This window comes from Elgaria multicarinata, chromosome 9 (genome assembly GCF_023053635.1).
Source record: "Elgaria multicarinata webbii isolate HBS135686 ecotype San Diego chromosome 9, rElgMul1.1.pri, whole genome shotgun sequence".
NCBI classification, from domain to species: Eukaryota; Metazoa; Chordata; class Lepidosauria; order Squamata; family Anguidae; genus Elgaria; species Elgaria multicarinata.
In genome coordinates, this window is record NC_086179.1 from 49374116 (window position 1) to 49395967 (window position 21852).

The window sequence follows — 21852 nt, forward strand, 5'->3', positions numbered from 1 at the left end:
TTAAAATGTATCAACATTGCTTTTCATAATTTGGAACTAGAATATACATGGAAATTACCTCTTTAGGTTTAAGGCCATATATCGCTGACATGGTCCAGTTTAGCATAACTGCATAGCCACCTGTTGGTCTAACAACACCCTAAGTAAGAAGCAATTTAAAATTAAGATCATTTGTAAATAAAATACACACTGAAATGTCTTCCCATATGGAAAATTCCTATATCCATAGTTAAATTTGCAGAAGCAGTTAGAATCTCTCCCCTAACTCCTAAAAGCCCTCCAGAACTGCAGATAGAACTTCACTTTAGAAGCTTATACTTGCAATGATGAAACATAGAAACTTGTTATTTTAAAATAAAAGCTGTATTTTTTCTGAATCTGGTTGATACCCTGGATACTTTGCTGAAAATGAATTGCAGATAGAGCAAGAAGTGAAGAAATAACAAATCAGATGCCAGAGCTTGGGTAAACTAGGGCCTCTTTATTTAAGATTGGGCAATTCACCCCTCCCTGGATCTGCACATGAAAGTGCAAGAATCTAATTGTTCTTTCTCCAGGCAACTAGCCTGCGTTATGGGAGAGCCACTCAGCCAAGCCAGGAGTCAGGTAAAACCCAGGTCCTTTCTTATGCTACATGTATGTGCTTGAGGGAAAACACCCCATGTCATCCCTGCTTGGGCCACTCAACTCCAAGTAGGTGAGACAGTGAGGTCCCCAGAGACAGGCCGTATCCTTGGTCAAGAGCTGCTAAGCCCCCAGCGTACCAGGCCTCAGAACCTGCCAATCACCATAAAAGTGCCCAACGAATGCTCACCAATCTCATCTGATATCCTAAGATTCCTGCACAACCCGCCAAAGGAGGGTGTTAAGCCTTAGGCTTTAGCGCCCAACAAGACCCGCCCATGCCTCACCTTGTTCAGGTGCAACTAACAGGTGGGTTGTCCTTCCTTTCTCTTCCCACCCGCAAAAGCCTGCCCCCATCCTAGTTGTGCCAGCAGGGCAAGAAAGGGACATCCCCTCACTTCATGAGACAAATTGAGGCAACTCAGTAAACCAAGATTCCTGACTTTAATGCATTTATAGAGAGCATGGAAAGATTTATGAGAAACTTCCATCTGCCCAAATAAAAACTAGTATTTCGCAGCCTAAATGATATACAGAACATGCCCAGATAGCTACAGTATTGCTTCAGCCCTTCAAATCCCCAGACCCGATCCAAAAACATGGCTTGTCATGGTCACCACTTGGGATATCTTGGAGGTTGGGTACACACAACACACTAATCCACCCAATGTGAGTTGTTGTTGTTGTTGAACTGTGGGATATTGTGTTGTCTGAACACAGTACTTCTATCGCAGGGTTGCTCATTAACCATGCAGTGTGGCTTATTAACCACCCTGAACAAACTAGCAACGTGCTATGGCTTGTTCAAGAAAAATAAACCACACTGCATGACTAACAAGCCACCCTAGGGAAATGCCCTTCATTCAGATAACACGTTAACCATCCTTGCGAAAAAAAACCTGCACACGATAACTTACAGTGGATTAGCACGTTGTGTGAAGCCATCAACCATTTTTGTTTTGAAAACAGCCTTTTCTTTCCCTTGGGACATTTCCTTGTTTTCCTGGTTACATGCTTTAGTACTTAACTAGTTACGCTCTAACAGAGTAGCCTTGGATAATCCTGGGAGCATAACCAGCCACATGCAGAAGTGAGTGCACCTTGCACATCTAGTTGACACTGCTTCTTTGGAAAATATGAAGCAGAATTCATTCAAGGGAGACATGCACATTATTTCCTAAGTGTATTTAGCAATTTGTCTGCCATCTGAAGTGTGGCACATGAGTACAGTGGAAGAAGGGGTTTTCAGCAGTGACACCTCACTTGTGGAACTCTTACCCCAGGAAGGCTCCCCTAGCACTGATGTCTTTTAAGTGCCAGTCAAAGACTTTCTTTAATTCTCTCACACTATGAATGTCTAACAATGCATTTTTCACCTGCTGTATTTACAGCGCTTCCTTTTACTGTTTATTGTGTTTTACTAGCTATTGTAAACCTCCTTCTACATTTTGGATTGAAAGATATTAATTTTTAAATTAAATATATAAGTCCTACACCAAAAATGTGAGTATCTCCCCCATATCTCCCCTTTGAACATTTCAAAGAATCTTCACCAGTCAGTCGTGCAAGTAATTTGCACTTCTTGTTAATGTCTGAGGCCGTTTTCCATCTCTCCTCATGGACCAACATCTTAGTATTCTTTTCCTTTCTCATTCTCATCTATCCTTATTCAAGTTAGCTATGTCGTTATAATCACTCTTCTCGTTTCCTGTTTATTTGTGAGATTCTCTATCTTTTCTTGTTACTTCTACACACACGGTACATTTCATCGATCTCAACCATATGCCACCACTACACAGCAGCTTAGTTCCTTGATCTTATCCCTATCCAGCACAACACAGAAACAAAGTTGTGTTGTGTTGTCTAGGGAAATGAACAGAATTTGAAGATCAGACAGAATGAAGCTAGCTAAAATCTTAAAGGAAGACCACGAAAGGTGCTACTGAAGGCTGGGAAAAGTTCTGTTATTTGGGTGGTGGGGGAGGGAATCCAAATCAAATATTCACTGACAATACATTTCAAACATTGAAAGTATTGTTGAGTAATGAAATACAATTAAAGCCAGCTCCAATAATGCTCATCTCTTATGAGCACTAAGCTGGGAAAACATTTTCAGCCATTTAATTAAATACTTCCTCATGTGGAATAAAACATAATTTGGTCACAGATGCTTATACTGAAAGATAGAGTCTACCTTGGGTGTACCAGTTGTTCCTGATGTATAAAGAATATAAAGTGGATGGTCTGAAAGGACAGGGACACAGTCACATGGCTTTGCTTTTGCCATTTCTTCATGCCAGTCTAGATCACGTCCTGGTTTAAGAGGGACAGTTCCCTGCACAGCAAAAGATACAATACTGCAACGTTAAACTGCATTGAACACAAAAAATAATTGCTCAGAAATCATCAAGCCATCCTTACAGAGACATCAAATATACTTTTCCCTCAGCCACAAGAATTTTCACAACTGTATGGAAACATACAAAAATTATAAGTTTTAAATAAGCATAGCAGCAGAAGCTTTTCTATAGAGATCATGATATGCCATCTAAGGCCTAATCTACACCAAGCAGGATATTGCACTATGAAAGCAGTATAAAAGCAGTATATAAAAGGAAGGAGCCACATCAAGCAGGATATAGTACTCTGAAAGTGGTATATGGTATGTGTCAATGGGCCTCAACAGCTGTCAGTGCACTTCAATACCACTATAAAGCAGTAGTGTGGCTCCTGCCTTTTATATGCTACTTTCATACTGCTTTCATAGTGCAATATCCTGCTTGAAGTAGATTAGGCCTAGGTCTCATGAAATATTCAAATTAAAATATTTATGTGAAATATAAATTCAAAGAATAGTCCAAGAATGTGTGTACAATTATTTGCTGTAACTCTACCATGTTAAGGCGGTGATAAATCAGAACTTTCTTAGGTTGGTGCTTTATCATCTCCAACGCTTTTTCTAAAAGGGGTACATATTCCACTTTTCTTCCAGGTTCTATTCCAAAAGTTGATGTTACAACCAGTTTTGGCTAAAAGAAATCAGAAAGGTTTATAAATTAAAATATTATACACACACAATATTATGGCACTCTGGATCATTTCACAGATTAGTTCAAGATTAGGATCCTGGATGAATATCTCTTCCTCCAATTCATGTACAAAAAATATGTGAATAAGATCCCAAAGCTGCTACTGGAAACAGGCATTCGATGCAAATTGTATCTCCCTTCCCACGGATCAAGAATCACCAGCTCACCAGGAAAATGGGAAGCATTCCCTTCTGCTGAAGCAATTCCTCCCAGACATGATAGCATGATAGGGAAGACCCACAGATCAGTTAGATATGAGCTCACTAATATTCCTAATGAATATGCAGTGGAAGTGAAGAATAGATTTAAGGGACTAGATTTAGTAGATAGGGTCCCGGAAGAACTATGGACAGAAGTTCGCAACATTGTCCAAGAGGTGGCAACAAAAAACGTCCCAAAGAAAAAGAAAACCAAGAAGGCAAGATGGCTGTCTGCTGAGACACTGGAAGTAGCCCAAGAAAGAAGGAAAGCAAAAGACAACAGTGATAGGGGGAGATATGCCCAATTGAATGCAAAATTCCAGAGGTTAGCCAGAAGAGATAAGGAATTATTTTTAAACAAGCAATGCACGGAAGTGGAAGAAGACAATAGAATAGGAAGGACAAGAGACCTCTTCCAGAAAATTAGAAACATCGGAGGTAAATTCCAGGCAAAAATGGATATGATCAAAACCAAAGATGGCAAGGACCTAACAGAAACAGAAGAGATCAAGAAAAGGTGGCAAGAATATACGGAAGATCTGTATAGGAAGGATAATAATATCGGGGATAGGTCAGACAGTGTGGTCAGTGAGTTAGAGCCAGACATCCTGAAGAGTGTGGTTGAATGGGCCTTAAGAAGCATTGCTAATAACAAGGCAGCAGGAGATGACGGTATCCCAGCTGAACTGTTTAAAATATTGCAAGATGATGCTGTCAAGGTGATGCATGACATATGCCAGAAAATTTGGAAAACACAAGAATGGCCATCAGACTGGAAAAAATCAACTTATATCCCCATACCAAAAAAGGGAAACACTAAAGAATGTTCAAACTATCGGACAGTGGCACTTATTTCACATGCCAGCAAGGTAATGCTCAAGATCCTGCAAGGTAGACTCCAGCAATTCATGGAGCGAGAATTGCCAGATGTACAAGCTGGGTTTAGAAAAGGCAGAGGAACTAGAGACCAAATTACCAATATCCGCTGGATAATGGAGAAAGCCAGGGAGTTCCAGAAAAACATCTATTTCTGTTTTATTGACTATTCTAAAGCCTTTGACTGTACGGATCATAACAAACTGTGGAAAGTTCTTGGTGGTATGGGGATACCAAGTCATCTTGTCTGCCTCCTGAAGAATCTGTATAGTGAACAAGTAGCAGCGGTAAGAACAGACCACGGAACAACGGACTGGTTTAAGATTGGGAAAGGAGTACGGCAGGGTTGTATACTCTCACCTTACCTACTCAACTTGTACGCAGAACACATCATGCGACGTGCTGGGCTTGACGAATCCAAGGCTGGAGTTAAAATCGCAGGAAGAAACATTAACAATCTCAGATATGCAGATAACACCACTTTGATGGCTGAAAGCGAGGAGGAGCTGAGAAGCCTTATGACAAAGGTGAAAGAAGAAAGTGCAAAAGCTGGGTTGCAATTAAACCTCAAAAAAACCAAGATTATGGCAACCAGCTTGATTGATAACTGGCAAATAGAGGGAGAAACATGGAGGCAGTGACAGACTTTGTATTTCTGGGTGCAAAGATTACTGCAGACGCTGACTGCAGCCAGGAAATCAGAAGACATTTACTTCTTGGGAGGAGAGCAATGACAAATCTTGATAAAATAGTTAAGAGCAGAGACACCACACTGACAACAAAGGTACGCATAGTTAAAGCAATGGTATTCCCCATAGTAACCTATGGCTGCGAGAGCTGGACCTTAAGGAAAGCGGAGTGAAGGAAGATAGATGCTTTTGAACTGTGGTGTTGGAGGAAAATTCTGAGAGTGCCTTGGACTGCAAGAAGATCAAACCAGTCCATACTCCAGGAAATAAAGCCAGATTGCTCACTTGAGGGAATGGTATTAAAGGCAAAACTGAAGTACTTTGGCCACATAATGAGAAGACAGGATACCCTGGAGAAGAGGCTGATGCTAGGGAAAGTGGAAGGCAAAAGGAAGAGCGGCCGACCAAGGGCAAGATGGAGGGATGATATTCTGGAGGTGACAGACTTGTCCTTGGGGGAGCTAGGGGTGGCAACGGCTGACAGAAAGCTCTGGCGTGGGCTGGTCCATGAAGTCACGAAGAGTCGGAAGCGACTGAATGAATAAACAACAAAATGATAGCACTCTTCAAATACTTAAAAGGTTGTCACACAGAGGAGGGCCAGGATCTCTTCTCGATCATCCCAGAGTGCAGGACACGGAATAATGGGCTCAAGTTACAGGAAGCGATTCCGGCTGGACATCAGGAAAAGCTTCCTGACTGTTAGAGCAGTACGACAATGGAACCAGTTACCTAGGGAGGTTATGGGCTCTCCCACACTAGAGCCATTCAAGAGGCAGCTGGACAATGATCTGTCAGTTATGCTTTAGGGTGGATTCCTACATTGAGCGGGGGGTTGGACTCGATGGCCTTATAGGACCCTTCCAACTCTACTATTCTATGATTCTGTGTACCTGCAGTGAGAGTAAATACACATTCCTTCCTTGGTAAGAGGAGGGTTCTTTTATATGACTATAGGGTCACATTTTTAAAAAGGAAAATTCAGTGTTTGTCTCCTTGAACTGAGGTGGGGGGGGCAGGGAGAGAGGAAAGTTTTAAAATATGTTTGTTTTATAACTCATTCTATCCCTCATAAGAGTATTACAGGTTTCCAATTACAGTGCACAAACTTGTGAGGACAAAGAGGAAAGATGAGAGAAAAGATGGGGCTGGGGGAGAGAAAGGGAGAGGGTCTTGTCTACTTTTTAAACCACTCATGAGACTCCTATGACACATCACAAAGAAAGGGTAAGATGATCTCTGCTATCTTCTGGATTTCCTTGGAAATATGGGTATCTGGGCCAGGATGCACCAAGTTCCCCTCTCAGCTCATCTGTAACATCCATATACAAACGCTACAGCAACATCTGTAATCTATCCCCCAAATGAGCAGTGTTCTTAGGTGCACTTGTCAGGAAACAGCTGTTAAATCCAGCTTCCTGGAGAAAGGGCGAGTGAGCTAGCCCATATTAGAAACAGATGAGCTTGATGACAAACAAGGACCACTGGGCACTTGATACATAACTTGGGGTCAGGGGGAGACTGTACAGGGAGACCAGCAGGTTAGACATGGGAAGGTTTGCAACAACGCAAAATGCATTGTGGCAAGGCAACAACTCAATGCACCTTGGAAAGATTGGTTATGGCACAAAAGCCTGAGTTCTGTGCTCACTGCAAACATTTCAAGCAACTGATTCACCAGAGGGAAAACTCCCGGTACTTCCACTTTATGTCTTTAATCATTTTATTTATTTATTTTATTGATTTATTAATTATATTCCATCTTTCCACTAAAATTAGTGCTCAAGGCAGCCAATAATATAAACAAAATAACAAAATGTAATTAAAACTCTTCAAATAAACACACATCAATAAAAAAGGTGGGAGGAACAGTACCCACCAGGCAACACATCAGCCTAGAAAAAGCCCAAAGGCACTTCCTGTCCTGCCAGCAGACAATGACTTTTATTTAGGAAGACTTTTGTCTAATGTACTGATGATTTTCTAAGCCTAAGATGATCATCCGTATATAGTGAAAAGCCTGCTTAAATAAAAATCTATTTGCCTGCCAGTGGAAGAACAACTGAGATGGAGCTAGCCTAGCAGGGAGTTCTAGCGCATGGAAGCGGTCACAGAGAAGGCCTTCTCTTAGGTTTCCACCAAATGTTCCCCTGAGGACAGTGGGACTGAGGGAAGGGATTCTGCTGAGGATCTCATAGCCCAGGCAGACTCATATGGGAGTATGCAGTCTTTCAAATAGCCTGGTCCCAGTTATGTAGGGCTTCGTAAGTCATAACCAGCCCTTTGAGCTGTGCCTGGAAACAGACCAGTAGCCACTGAAGATGTTGCAACAAGGGAATCCCATACTCCGTGTAACCAGCCTCAGCCAACAGCCTGACCAAAGCATTCTGGCATTCTGGACCAGATGTCATTGCCAAACACTTTTCAAAGACAACCCCACTTTACAATAGTCTAATCACGGTAATAATAATAATAATAATAATAATAATAATAATAATAATAATAATTTATTTCTTACCCGCCTCTCCAATTGGATCAAGGCGGGGAACAACAATAAGAACAAAATACTGTATTTTCTGGCGTATAAGACTACTTTTTAACCCAAGAAAATCTTCTCAAAAGTTGGGGGTCGTCTTATACGCCCAGTATAAGATGACTTTTTAACCCAGGAAGATCTTCTCAAAAGTTGGGGGTCGTCTTATACGCCCAGTCGTCTTATACGCCGGAAAATACATAAAATACTGATTAAAACATGGTATACACTGTTTAAAAACATCCTAAAATAACTAAGGCATGTGTCACTGTGGCCACTCCACTGTTTGCCTTTGAATATCTTTAATGTTAACTTTTTTCTTTTTTTTTACAGGTTTTTTTTACTGTTCACCTGACTAGACTAACAATTATCATTGGCAGCCTCATGCAGTTTTACCCAAGCTTTTTAAAATTCTAGATAAGCTAAGGTAAACTGATACAGCGCATATGCTATTCTGAAGCAGAATGGGGGAAAATAATTATTTTTATTAGATAAGAGAGTCTGTGTACTCACCTTTTAAAAGAGATTCCTGCCTGAGGAATTTGAACAGAGAATTTATCAACAGTGAAAGTAACAGACTACAAGGCCAGTGTGAAGAATCTGATACAACCAAATGTAACTTTATCCTGTAACTAATACTCAAGGGAATTATCTCCTGCTATAGCTGAAGGTTAGTTCATTTCCTCCATTCCTATGTTTACACCAGTACCTCTTGCATACTGTTAGTAAGAGGAAAACAAGAATTAGCCAGAGCACAATCATTAATAAAGTAGGCAAGCATTGAATAAGAAGCAGTCATACTTCTCACAGAGATCAATATTGTGTTATCTGAAGATTACAGGTTGGATCCAGCAAAAGCCTGTTGCAAACAGAAGGAGCCCTTCTGTCAGTGGGAGGTTTTTGCTCAAACAGAGCTTTTCCGCTAGCTGAATCTGCTTGCTGATTCCTCCCATCTCTTGCAGCCACCTCTGTCCCTGAATGTCTGCTCTGGAAGGTTGGGGGCCTCTTCAGAACAGTGGGAGAAGTACAGGGGTCTGGAGAGGAAAGGGGGAATCAGAATCAACAAAAATTGCCTCTCTCCCCACCCTTCACGAGTGGGAGCATTCGGAAAAGAATTCCCCTTATGGATGCTACCACTGGCGGAATAAAGCTCTGCACCCAACCCACAGGGCTCGTTCGCACATCGCAATAAGCCACCTTGAAAATGAGTGACAGTAGATGGGTTTTTCACTGCTAACCCATATTACTCTTGACATTTCTCTGCAGCTTGCCATGGCTCGTTTCCCCTTTAGTCCTCCCGCCATCTCCCAGCAAATACCCCATGAGCCTTTGCGGCACAACCTCAGCAGCCAGTCTGGAACTTTGCTAGCGAGAGCAAAGGCACTCATTAACACAATACTGTTTATTTTGTAGATTTTTTTTCACCTTCAGAGAGATTTGCACATATATTAATGTTATTTCCCCCCCAACTTATTAAATTTTTTTTGGCTTTGGGGGAGATTTGCACAAATTCGCTAAAGCACAGTAATCTCCGCCAAGTTTTTTTTTTAAAATTAAATTACACTTGCACAAATCTTCCAGAGATGAAAAAACAATCACACTAAATATGTGAAAATCTCCCCAAAGGTGAAAAAAAATGCCACTGTCTAGGGAGGTGACAAAATGGAGGAATGTCACTAGTTAAATTAAATAGTTTCATTTCAAGACATAATAGAGAGCTGATATCACTAGTGAGATTACGAGGAGCAACCAGTTTTTTTGCTGCACTTGCCAGCAGCTGTGTAAACCTTTCCAACAAGCCACACACAGGCCATTGTGCCTGGTTCACGTCATGACAAGCCACTCTGAAAACAAGCCATCCTGAACAACCGAACAACAACCCATGGGTTCTCAGGGTGTCTTGTGTATGGTTAACAAAACACGCTGAGGAAACCGTGCCATGTTCAGGATGTCACAACAAGCCACCTTCAAACAATGAAGGCTGACAACCCACTGTTGGTCAGACATGAGCAAAATTAGACTGTGAAGGGGGAACAAACTATCCCTATGGCATCTGAAGACAGTCTAATGACAGACTGGATGAACAGCTGTTTTTAATGAATCTTAGAAGACTGAACAAACAGGATGTAATTTGTAGTAACAAAGAGAAGCTTATTGACAGTAAGTGAATACACTGATCAAAGCTTTGTAATTCATTGCTACCTACAGCAATACAAAAGGCATAAAAGATCTAATGATGGAAACATCTAACAGAAATCAAAGAGAATCAATCTAGTCAAGAGAGTAAAGAAGCATTATTGGGTCAATGTTTTAATTATTTTATTTATTTATTGCCTTTATATCCCACCTATTTTCCTCCAAAGAACCAAAAGTGGCATACATAATCCTCCCCCTTTTCATTTTATCCTCACAACAACAACCCTGTGAGGTACATTGGGCTGAGAGTCTGACTGGCCCAAAGTCACCCAGTCAGCTTCCATGGCCAAGTGGGGACTAGAACCTGGATCTCCCGATTCCCATTCCAACACTTTAGCCACTACACCACAGTGGCTTTCCAGTGTGGTATTAAACTTTGTGTACATACTGGGGAGAAGTGCATTCAACACACCAAGGGATAGCCAGAACAGTTGAAGAGAGTTTTCACTAGCTTTCTGGTTCCAGCCTAGGGCAGCTTACTCATGAGTAAGCTGCTATAGAGTACATTTCACAGATGTAAACTGCTCCAGAGCAGAGCCATATACATCATGCTTCAGAACTTTCCGTTTCTTGTAGGGTTGTCAATATATTTGGAAAGGGTCTGTTCTGAGAGTGGAAAATCTCTCATAAAAGCAACTAAGTCTACAAAAGCTACTAGGCCATAAAAAATGTTTTACTAGCCTGACTGCCAAAATACTTACCTTTGTCATTTCAAGTACATCAGTTGTGTGAGAGAAAAGAAGAACAAACACTTTTTCCTTTTACAACAGTTTTACTGCACAGTTGAATAGCCAGGAGGGTGAGGAGGGGAGAGCAGGAGGGAGAGAACAGGATGGCAAGTGGCTACTTACAAGCTTTCCTCTCCAAGCATGAGTGAAAATATTTTGTTACCTTGGCATGATCAATGCGACTAGAAAGCTCTTTTGAAGCAAATCCACCAAAAATAAGACTATGTATAGCTCCTATTCTTGCACATGCCAGCATAGTGTACATCGTCTGTGGAATCATAGGCATGTAGATGACGACACAGTCCCCCTTCTTCACACCATGGTTCACCATAACACCAGCTAACTTGGAGACCTGAATAGGAAACAGTTTAAAGTTATTTGGAGATTACTCGCATGACATGTAGTATAACTGCTCCTTGAGAAAGAGACAACATGATAATTACCCAAAATGGCAACCAATTAAGAACCAGCTTCAGAATCAACAGTATTTCATTGTAAAAGGAGAAAATATTGCATAAATCTACAACAAGCAAACAGTAAAGCATGTTAATTCCATGGGTTGGATCTAGACTTCATCATACTTAAGAATAGACTCACTGAAATCAAAGGAACATAAGTTAATCATGACTAATCTACAACTCTGACTACAGGGTCTACTGAATGAATCTAGTATGACGGAGTCTGCATCCAACCGATTATGTACTGTTTTAAGCCATTAAAAAATATAACTACTATACAAAAATTAAGGCCTGGTGTCAACAAAAATTTGCAACAGTGAACTTGGAACAAACAGGAGATTAAAGTTTGCAGTTTCATTTAATGACAACAAACCACAGCCGAAAGTAAACTCAAATCAAAATGCTATTAGTAAAAAGGTGTTTTAGAAACACCTAAATACATTTCATGAGTTATTCCATTTTACTTGAAAATGTACAATATAACATTTAATTATGCTTAGAATACTATAGTTTTAGTAAGAAGAGAAAGGCATATAAAGTAATCCCAGATACATATGTGGCCACAATACAAGATCTAGCACTCAAAGTTATGCCATAATATATGAGATTATTTGAAATCTAGCCAACTTCAGATGAGTTTCTCCATTTATTTGGCTTCATGGCCTCCCCCACTCCCCAATTCACACTAGTTCTAGCCAAAGAAATCTAATGTAGCATTTCTGGAATCAACCATAGCGATAAAGGATAGAGTGAGGCTTAATGTGCAAATACTTTGCTAAAATCAGATCTAAAGCCATGCAAAGCGTCCTTTTTATATCTTTAGAAAGAATTGCTGCATTACATGTTCACTTTCACGAACTCAATAACAATCCAGTTGCCATTCATTAGATGCACAGAATTTCTACTGTCAATTCAAGACAGCTATTGGCCAGTTTGGGATGTACATTCTCAACTTATAAAACATGGATGATGATGATGACAATGATGATGATGATGATTTATTTCTTACCCACCTCTCCCTTTGGATCGAGGCAGGGAACAACATTAGTACAACAAATCAACACAACTTAAAAATAAAAGACAAGGCAATGAGTTCTACTTTCACCCTTCTCCTCACATACTGGCTCTGACATGCAGATCCAGGATTAGATCCTGGTTTATTATCCTACTGAGTTCACAGAAGGAAGCCAGTCTTCCACATTTTGAATGCAACAACAAAACATGTTAAAAACAAACCAGGATCTTCAAAGTGAAGCTGGCATATGAGGGGACAGAAGAACCATGGGTTGTAAAGCCAGGACCATTCTGAGGCTGTTTCAGTAATAAACTAAATAAAATAATGCTAACTTAATGTAGATTAGGTATCTCCACCCTTGCAAAACTGAAATTTCAGCTGTAAGAACTATTTGCACTGCAAAATTATATAAAAAATTGAAAAACAAATATGGAACATAACATAAGAACATAAGAAGTGCCCTGCTGGATCAGACCAAGGGTCCATCTAGTCCAGCACTCTGTTCACACAGTGGCCAACCAGCCATCAGCCAGAGTTGAACAAGCAGGACATGGTGCAACAGCACCCTCCCACCCATGTTCCCCAGCAACTGTTGCACACAGGCTTACTGCCTCGAATACTGGAGATAGCACACAACCATCAGGGCTATTAGCCATTGATAGCCTTCTCCTCCAAGAACATATCCAACCCCCTTTTAAAGCCATCCAAATTGGGGACCATCGTTACATTTTGCAGTAACAATTCCATGCTTTAACAATGCACTGTGTAAAGAAGTTTTATCTGTCCTGAAACTCCCACCAATCAGCTTCATGGGATGACCCCAGGTTCTAGTATTTTGAGAGAGAGAGAAAAATGTCTCCCTATACACATTCTCCATACCATGCATAATTTTGTACATTACAATGCCTACAACAGAACTTTTTTTTTTTTTTTGTATTCCAGGTCTGGGTCAGGAACACCATATATGAATTAAAATGCAACTAAACGAATTCTGGAATTTAGATTTCATAAATGTTACATTTGTCCTACTAACCCAGCAAGAGCTTTGGGACAGACAAATATCAAGATACAAGAAAAATCAATTTGGAAAAATGTGTACAAGTATAGTCATTAATGCAGCTAGTAGAATTACTCCTAGGATAAACAGTAGTTCATAAACCATTTGTTGGAAACTAAGCCAAACAGAATAAGTTATAGCAAGCATAGGTAAAGAATTACTCCCAAGAAAGTAATTCAAAAGCATTTATCACATTCTACCTAGTTTCTCAGGAGTTAAAAAGCAGATATATGTCAAAGCTACTGCAGTATATATAAATAGGAAAGTTCTGTCAAGTCTCTACGTTGAGATCAGGATGCACAAAGTGAGAAGCAGGGTGCTAATGGAGTTGTATAAAATGCAAGTATGGCACTTTTGCTGTGAAAATCTGGAGCTAGGCTGCAATAACCATTTCCTACTTCAACCTAATTATGTGTTTTCTTCCTTGCTATGCAGCTTTTTCCAACTGAGCTGTGATCTGTAGTGCTTTTTTGCTACCAAATTGTACGATCTACAGCAGCCTTCCCCAACCTGGTACCCTCTAGATATTTTGGACTCCAATTCCCATCAGCCCCAGCTAATATAAGCAATGGTCAGAAATGTTGGGGTATTTCCCTGGACAGAGGGAAAATAAGGGAACAGGGTCTGATAGCTCCAGTTAGTTAAAGGGGAGGGGAAATGTAGCAAAAGTGATATACATATATTTGTATGTTTTAAAGAATCACAAAAGGAAACACTGCTGTATGCAGCACTTTTCCTTTTTTTTTCATTGTGCAGTGAACCACTGTTTTATCTCCAGTCTGCCCCTGAAAATACTGAGCAGAAGAGTCTCATTAACTAGAGAGAGAGAAAATTGATTTTAGGCTTAAACGCCTACAGCCCAATCCATAGCTCTGCATCCTATATGTCAGTAGCACATTAGAATCTCTACATAGCAGAAACAGAAGCACTTACTTGGAAATGGTGAACCAGTAGCAGCCTGCGCATATCTTATGAGCCTTCACAAGAGACCCATTCCATTAGCAGCCATGCACATTTACACTAGGGAAAAGTACAACGTAGGAGAGATGATGAAGAAAGACGGCACATAGCTGAAGCTTGGGAAAAGGCAGGCAGGGCAATCCTATGGTGGCAGGAGAGGGAGAATCCGAGGTAGGAGAATTGTCAAATCTGAAGGTAGGGGACATTTTTCCAGGAAGCAGAAGGATCTTCTTTTGTCACGCTTTACCTTATGGATTGGTCCCAACGGGAGAGGTAAAAAGTTTGCCAGCTCCAGGGCTGGCATACTTTCCACCCACTCCAGAGGCATGTTGGCAGAATGGGAGGGCTCTTGATCGACTCAACCCAAAGCCCACCCCTTGCTCCACCCCGGCACTCCCCCCTTTTTGCTGTTACCGCTGGAGCACAGCAGCACAGGCAGCAGAGTTTTCCACACACCCAACCATGAAGCTTTTGAGGGCTTATCTAGAGCCATTTGTCTGGATTTTGACCTGGTTGCCAAACCAAGTCAGTCTTGCTCACCCTGGATGAGCTTTATCAAGAGAGGGACAGGGGGAGTGTGACCCTGTTAATTCTGCTTTTGATACCAACAACCATTGTATCCTCCTGGATTGGTTCAATGGATTGGGCAATGGAGGCACTGAGTTACAGTGTTAACTGTGGGGTTGATTTCAGAGAGTAACACTGGGTGATTGTTCCTTGGTCCCCTGGCAATTCATTTATTCATTCTGCTTCTATGCCATCCAATAATCAAAGCTCTCTGGGCGGTTTACAAAGATTAAAATTGAGCTCTGAGCACCATCTTGCCCCAGTATGTTCAACACCTAAATGAAGCAACTGGAGCAGTCATTAATGATTTGGAGCAAAGTGCCATCAATATGCTAATGACACACAGCTCTAGCTCCCTGTAACAATTGAATCAAGTGAGGCTGTACAAGTCCTGGATCATAACCTAGACTAAATGATGGGCTGCATGAGGACCAATAAATTGAAACTAAAGCCTGACAAGACAGAAGCTTTGTGTGTAAATGATTCCCTAGTCCAAGAGATAAATTTATTGCTTGTACTGGATGGGGTTGCACTCCCTTTGAAATATCAGGTATGTAGTCTGGGGATACTTTCACTAGTGGCCCAAGTGGCCATGGTAGCTCAGAGTGCCTTTTACCAGCTTTGCCCAGTTGAAATTCACCCAGAGAAGAGCCTTCAGAGTGTTAGCTCCCACTGTGTGGAATTCCCTGCCCCTGGATGTCAGGCAGTCACCAATATTGTTTTGTTTCCAATGCTTGTAGAAGATATTTTAATCTCAACAAGCCTTCCCTGAATGATCAGCCATGTTTTTTATTGCTATTCATTTTTAAAAACAACTTTAAATATTGTGTTTTGTTCCTTTTGTTTCTTGTTCACCGCTCTAGAATTTGTCTAGTTATGGAACGGTACATAATTTTGTAAGCAAATTAATAACTTTACTCAGACATAAGTCTCACTGAATTCTATTAGAGTTGCTTCTAAGACTGCATCCTTAATTTTAACAATTTTAACAATTTGCTGGAGACACCCAAAAAGTGGGAGTACACTAGCCCTGCCTCCCTCCATTGTCATTTTTGTTGCCCTCTACACATGGAGTGCAACTTGTGTAGAGGAAAACCTCCTCAATCCATGGATGTGCTCAACGTGATCTGGAACACTGGAAAATCAGTATTCTGCATCACGTGGAGAGCCCCTGTCATGGGCTGGGCCCATGGGCCCTTTAAGAAAACATCTTTGCATTATCCTGGAGAGGAAGAGATAGGTTTCTCTGCGTCTAGAAGGGAGTAGCAAGCTAAATGCCAAGGCCGCACTTTCGCAAGAAGTGCCTGGCATCTGATAACGCCTCCCCAGGCTGGTACCGGGGAAGAGTAACAAGTTGCAGTTGTGCAATGTCTGGGAGTATTCCCCCCTCCCTTTGGTTGAGGTGTGGGTTGCTAGGGAGTTTCAATTGGTCAGGGTGGGTCTGGTGACAAAGGGGGTCCCAGAAAGAGATAAAAGCTTGGGCACCCAAGGGTCCGGTCTCTTTCCTGTGGGTGTCAGGAGTCCGGTGTGTGCGTGGTGAGCAAGAGCATCCAGGCCGGGACAGCTGGATGGTGGAAGCCCCACATGGCCGCTGAGGGAAGGAATCTAGTTTGAGTGGCGTGGAGCCGAGTCAAAGTGAGCAACAGCGGTTGAGTCACAGTGTTAAGCATTTGTTTTGTTTTAGAATAGGTTTGGGTACAAGTGGGCAAGGGACCTTGCCGGTGTTATGGCTGGTGGGTGGTTAGTGGGGAGTGAGTGCGAATCCAATTGGTCTGAGTGTGCAAAAGTGGGAGGGAGAGGTATTAGTCCCTGCTGTCATTCCTTTGTCCGTGTTTTTCCCCAAAACCTCTTACGTGTTTACCTTAATGTGTGGACCCTTAAGGAAGTGTGTTTGGGTGAAGAATAAAAGTGTTTGGTCCCTATCTCCTGTGTGGTGGTGTTCCTTGAGAACCTAGACTCCCAAAGGGTTAAAAAGCAGCAGTGAAGGTGTGTGTGTCTGGGCTGGCCAATCCAGACCCCCCCTTCTCCGCCGGGGAATCGCTGAGTTAAGCCTGGCGGTTCCATCACAGCCCCTATGGACAGTGAGGCTCTCCTCTTCACAAAGTTGCCATCCATGTATAGAAAGTGATTAAAGTGACACTCTCCCACTCATTGTGGGTTTAAGAACACCTGAACAGGGCTCGAGTTCTTTCTCATAACTGATATACAACACATTTTATTAATGCTTTAAAATATCGTTTAAACAGCTTCGTTTGTAATGGATTGGAAACCTTTCATAGATTATTTGCAAGAGTTGGAAAAATGATTTATATGTCTGTGAATTCAACATATAATGTTGGTGGATTTAGTACATAATACTGTGCTGGCTAGAGTGAAGTAAGAATGATATAATGATACTGTATTTAGGGAACTAACTAGTAAGAACAGATAGCCTATATGTCTGACATGAAGAATGCCTTAAATGTATTATGGCCTTGTATGTTCTGTATATGTGTTTTTAAAAGTAATATTGTTTTGTTTAAGTTTTGTCTTTTAGTGTAGAAAACAATAAAATTGTTGAACCGCTAAAATATTGTTTATAAAATAGGGAAAGAAGAGGATTTCTCCAAGGAAGGTTCATTGTTCAAGTTAAGTATTTTAAATATACCTCTGTCAAATACTGTAATTTAATGAGATCTCTTGCACTCTTTGTAACAATTTTGGTAATTTCTAACACCTAAAAGAGTTAACATAATGCTACACTTTGATGGTTAAACTTTCCATCCATTGTCAGCTGAGAGTTCCTAAAGATCATCTAATTAAACTGTCAAAGATTTCCCTATATTGCCGTAACAACTTAAAAAGTGCTATAGTCAGTTTGCACTTGCATGACACCTTTTCCCACAGAAATACATAAAAAATACATAAACATGACATAGAGCTCAGAATGCTGTAGACCGTTGAAGTGAAAAGAGTTTTTATAATGAATGTAAGCACAATTTCAGAGTTGAGTGTAACTTGAACTGCAATTTTGTAAACTGATATACATTATAAATAATTCAGAGATATCATTCCACCCATCTTAATATTATGATGGTAAAAGGTTTACTGTAACCAGCAAAGTCAAAAGAACATATTGGGTAACCATAATGGATTTATTTTATGACTTGTATATCTCACTTTCTGTTAGCAAAGGACACCTGAAGCATTACACAAATATTACCAGTTTTTAATTATTAATAACCACAACTCTGAAAGAGGCATCAAAATATTCCTGCCCTGGGAGGCTGCAAAGAAACCAACTGAAATCAATGCTATTCAGCACTGAATGCCTTCATAAAGAACCAAATTCCAAGCCGCTATTGAAATGCCAACAGATAGTTCCAGTAGCACTATACTCCAAAGCTCGTGCATCTCTACAGTGAAGGTACAGCTCTGTGCCATCACAACTTTTACTTTTCACACGTAGCAGCAGTGGCTCCGCCACGGATCTGAGGCTAGGGAGGGAGAAGAGATACTTCCTAAAAAGGTGCTTCTTCATCTAAGATTCCAGATTGTGTAGAATTAAATTTGCAGAGATATATACAAATCCATCTAAAAACCTTGGGGTGAAGACAGCACAGCAAACTGAAACAAACAACTGTAGAGTATACTTACAATGCCTCAATTCAGATATTGCACCACACCACATTTCAGGAAACTTTACAAAGATTAAGTCTGAATTGATTTAAAAAACCATCATTTGACACTGGTCAGCAAACCAGAATCAGAAACAATGCTATGAAGTGCATTGCAAGCCATGGTTTTGTGCTAACTATGGTTTGGTATGGTGCCATGCTAATAGACATTACTCCACCAGTGGAGGCCACCGCACAGTGAGTAGAGCATTAAGCTGATAGAAAACAGAAACTGACAAATAACTTCAAATCATGATTTACTGGTACATTTCGAAGCTCAAACCATGGTTTTGGTTCTAAATTACGATCTGGTTCACACATAACAGCAGCATTCAGCAGCAAATCTTGAGTTAATGAACTCACAATTTTCAGGAATGAACACTGCATGCAAGCCTCTTCCAGAATGCAGCTACAAACTATGAATACCTCTTTTATAGAACACCCCTGGATGATGGGTTAATTGCCAAATGCTTCCATTACATGCGAACAGCCCCTATGGCTACTCAAACTATGCTTTAACATTATGACAAAATTGAACCATGGTCAAAGTATACTGCTTACCTGGACTAAATGTACTGTAAGACATAAACAATATAATAATGGCTCTAAGCAGCAGACGCTGCAAAACGAACTGTGCTATTATAAATGTGTGAAACTAGGCACTTGTATCCTTGCCAGAGCAGCACCTACTTCTATAATTCAAGCCTTTTCCTTAAAAATAAATCTGAGCTTTTACTTGGGAGAAAGCAAAGAAAATTGTGCCATGCTATTACAAAGATAAGGTTAGGATACATTTAACTCAGAACCCCCATGCCATGTCACATATTGCTTTTAAAGTCCTTTCCATTTCAAAACCACTCCACATAATCTGGAAACCATCAGCTCTTCAAATCACACACATCTAAAGCTGTCTTGGGCAGAAAGAGCTAGTTCTGTGGTTTTCTGGATCCTGCTCTAGAGTAGGAAACCTATCGCCAGTGAGGCAATAATGTAACTCAACGATCCCAGAGGCAAACAGGAAATATCTATAAGGATGTACATAAAATACATTGAGGCTGCAATTCTAAACACACTTAGAGGACAGATTCATTGTTAGACCAAGTTCAATAGCACTATACAGCAAGGTATATAATCCAGATTCAACCATAACTGTATAAATTAAGCCATAAGTGAGAGAGGTTTCATGTAGCTTCACGTTTGCATGGTATCAAAACACTTCCTGGTGCAGTCAAAGTGCACAGAAAATGTGTTTTCTGCCTTTGGAATTTTACCAACATGTTATAATAATTTTGTTCAATTTTATCTGGCCATTTTGCTTGCAAAAATATTCATTAAACATACCTGTTCAAGAACTTCTTTGTAAGTTATAAACACTTTGGTATTTGTTACAGGACTGTCATGGATGATAGCAATGTGATCCCCTTGTCCATTCTCAACATGACGATCTATAGCATTATAACAAATATTCAGCTCTCCCCCAACAAACCTAAAAAAGGAAGAAAATAAAAACCACTGTATTAAAAAGTAAAGCTTTCCAAATGTGTATCAATATTTGGTGGATATCATGAAGGTGAAGGCTATTGATGGTTACTTGTCCTGATGGCTATACCTCCAGTATCAGAGGCAGTATGGCTCTTACTAGAAAAAAATGTTTTTTCCTGAGAGGCCAGTGAAAGCAAACCAAAAAACCAGCAGGCTATTAAAGCACAACCATTCTAGCAAAGCTGTTCCAATAAGGACAATGTTCCAATATAGGTAGAATATTATTTCAGTTAATCAGTGTCCAATTCTGTCCTTGACCACAATTGATACGATAGAAATTTTAGAAGAAGTTGCGCTGGACTACAACTATGCTGGATGGGTGATTGTAGTCCAACATATCTGGAGAGCACCAGGTTGGGTAAGATTTCTCTAGAAACTGATATTAGACTTCAGTTCATCTGCATAGACCACTTTGTAGGAATCAGGGATGCACTGAATGTGTGTCTGAATACTTTTTTCCAGGGGTGGACAACTTGTGGCCCTCCAGATGTTTTAGCTACAACTCCCATATGATGCCTGGATTTAGCCCCCACTGATTCCCAGCCCTACAGATAGGAGCACTTATTGGACCAATATTGTAGGAACACGCTGGACAACTGGAGGAGTAATATCAGTGTGTGTGAAGGTCTCTTGTCATTGCTAGTTGGGGAGGGTTTTTCCACTCCATACATTAACCTCAATGTACCAAAGTGGAGTTCCCTACAGGTAGTGTCCTGTTTTCAAAAAACACTGAAGTCTTAATTTGAACTAAACTTTTTCCAGGGGTGGAGAACTTGTGGCCCTCCAGATGTTTTAGCTACAACTCCCATATGATGCCTGGATTTAGCCCCCACTGATTCCCAGCCCCACAGATAGGAGCACTTATTGGACCAATATTGTAGGAACATGCTGGACAACTGGAGGAGTAATATCAGTGTGTGTGAAGGTATCTTGTCATTGCTAGTTGGGGAGGGTTTTCCACTCCATATATTAACCTCAATGCACCAAAGTGGAGTTCCCTACAGGTAGTGTCCTGTTTTCAAAAAACACTAAAGTCTTAATTTGAACTAAACTTTTTCCAGGGGTGGAGAACTTGTGGCCCTCCAGATGTTTTGAGCTTCAACTCCCATCAACACTCACCACTGTCTATGATGGCTAGGATGGATGGGAGTTTAAGGGCAAAATATCTCAAGGACCACAAGTTGTTCAGTCATTATTTGAAAGGATAAAGGTCCCACACTGCCTAGGTCTATGTATATTTATCTGGGAGTAAGACCCACTGAACACATTGGGGCATACTTCCAACTAAATATGCATAGGGTTGCCTTCTCAGCATTCACTATCACCCCTGAAAGGAAAAAGACACAAGATAGATCAATATCTGCTCTAATGATAACTTTACATTTGCCATCTGCTGCAGATCCTGCATGTCAACTCCAAGCCAATTTAAACATTTCCTATCTCCACCAGAAAGTCACAGGAAAGAATTAACTTATGTCAATGCTGCATGGGGAATATTAAGTTTAAAACATGCACAGCCTCCAGAACACTGAGCATCTGTTTGTCAGTAAAACCCAGGGCCATCCAAAGAAACTGAATGGTGGGAGATTCAGATAAAACAAATGGAAGCGCTTCTTCACAGAGATACATCTCTAGTTATACTATGTCATTAGTTGGCACAAG

At 40.7% G+C, this 21852-nt stretch overlaps 1 protein-coding gene across 2 annotated transcripts in view; it reads right to left on the reverse strand.

The window, feature by feature from the left end:
- The window catches only part of ACSS3 (acyl-CoA synthetase short chain family member 3), a 60558-nt gene that overhangs the window by 35793 nt on the left and 2913 nt on the right, over positions 1 to 21852 (reverse strand). Inside the window, exons 2-6 of one of the 2 annotated variants that reach the window (XM_063133832.1) lie at positions 19990 to 20134; positions 11099 to 11287; positions 3519 to 3653; positions 2819 to 2959; positions 59 to 139 (exon numbers count right to left, since the gene is read on the reverse strand). In XM_063133832.1, the coding sequence (XP_062989902.1) occupies positions 59 to 139; positions 2819 to 2959; positions 3519 to 3653; positions 11099 to 11287; positions 19990 to 20134 (691 nt within the window). Of the gene's footprint in view, positions 1 to 58; positions 140 to 2818; positions 2960 to 3518; positions 3654 to 11098; positions 11288 to 19989; positions 20135 to 21852 lie in introns of those variants that run through there. The other variant, XM_063133833.1, reaches the window with a different exon arrangement.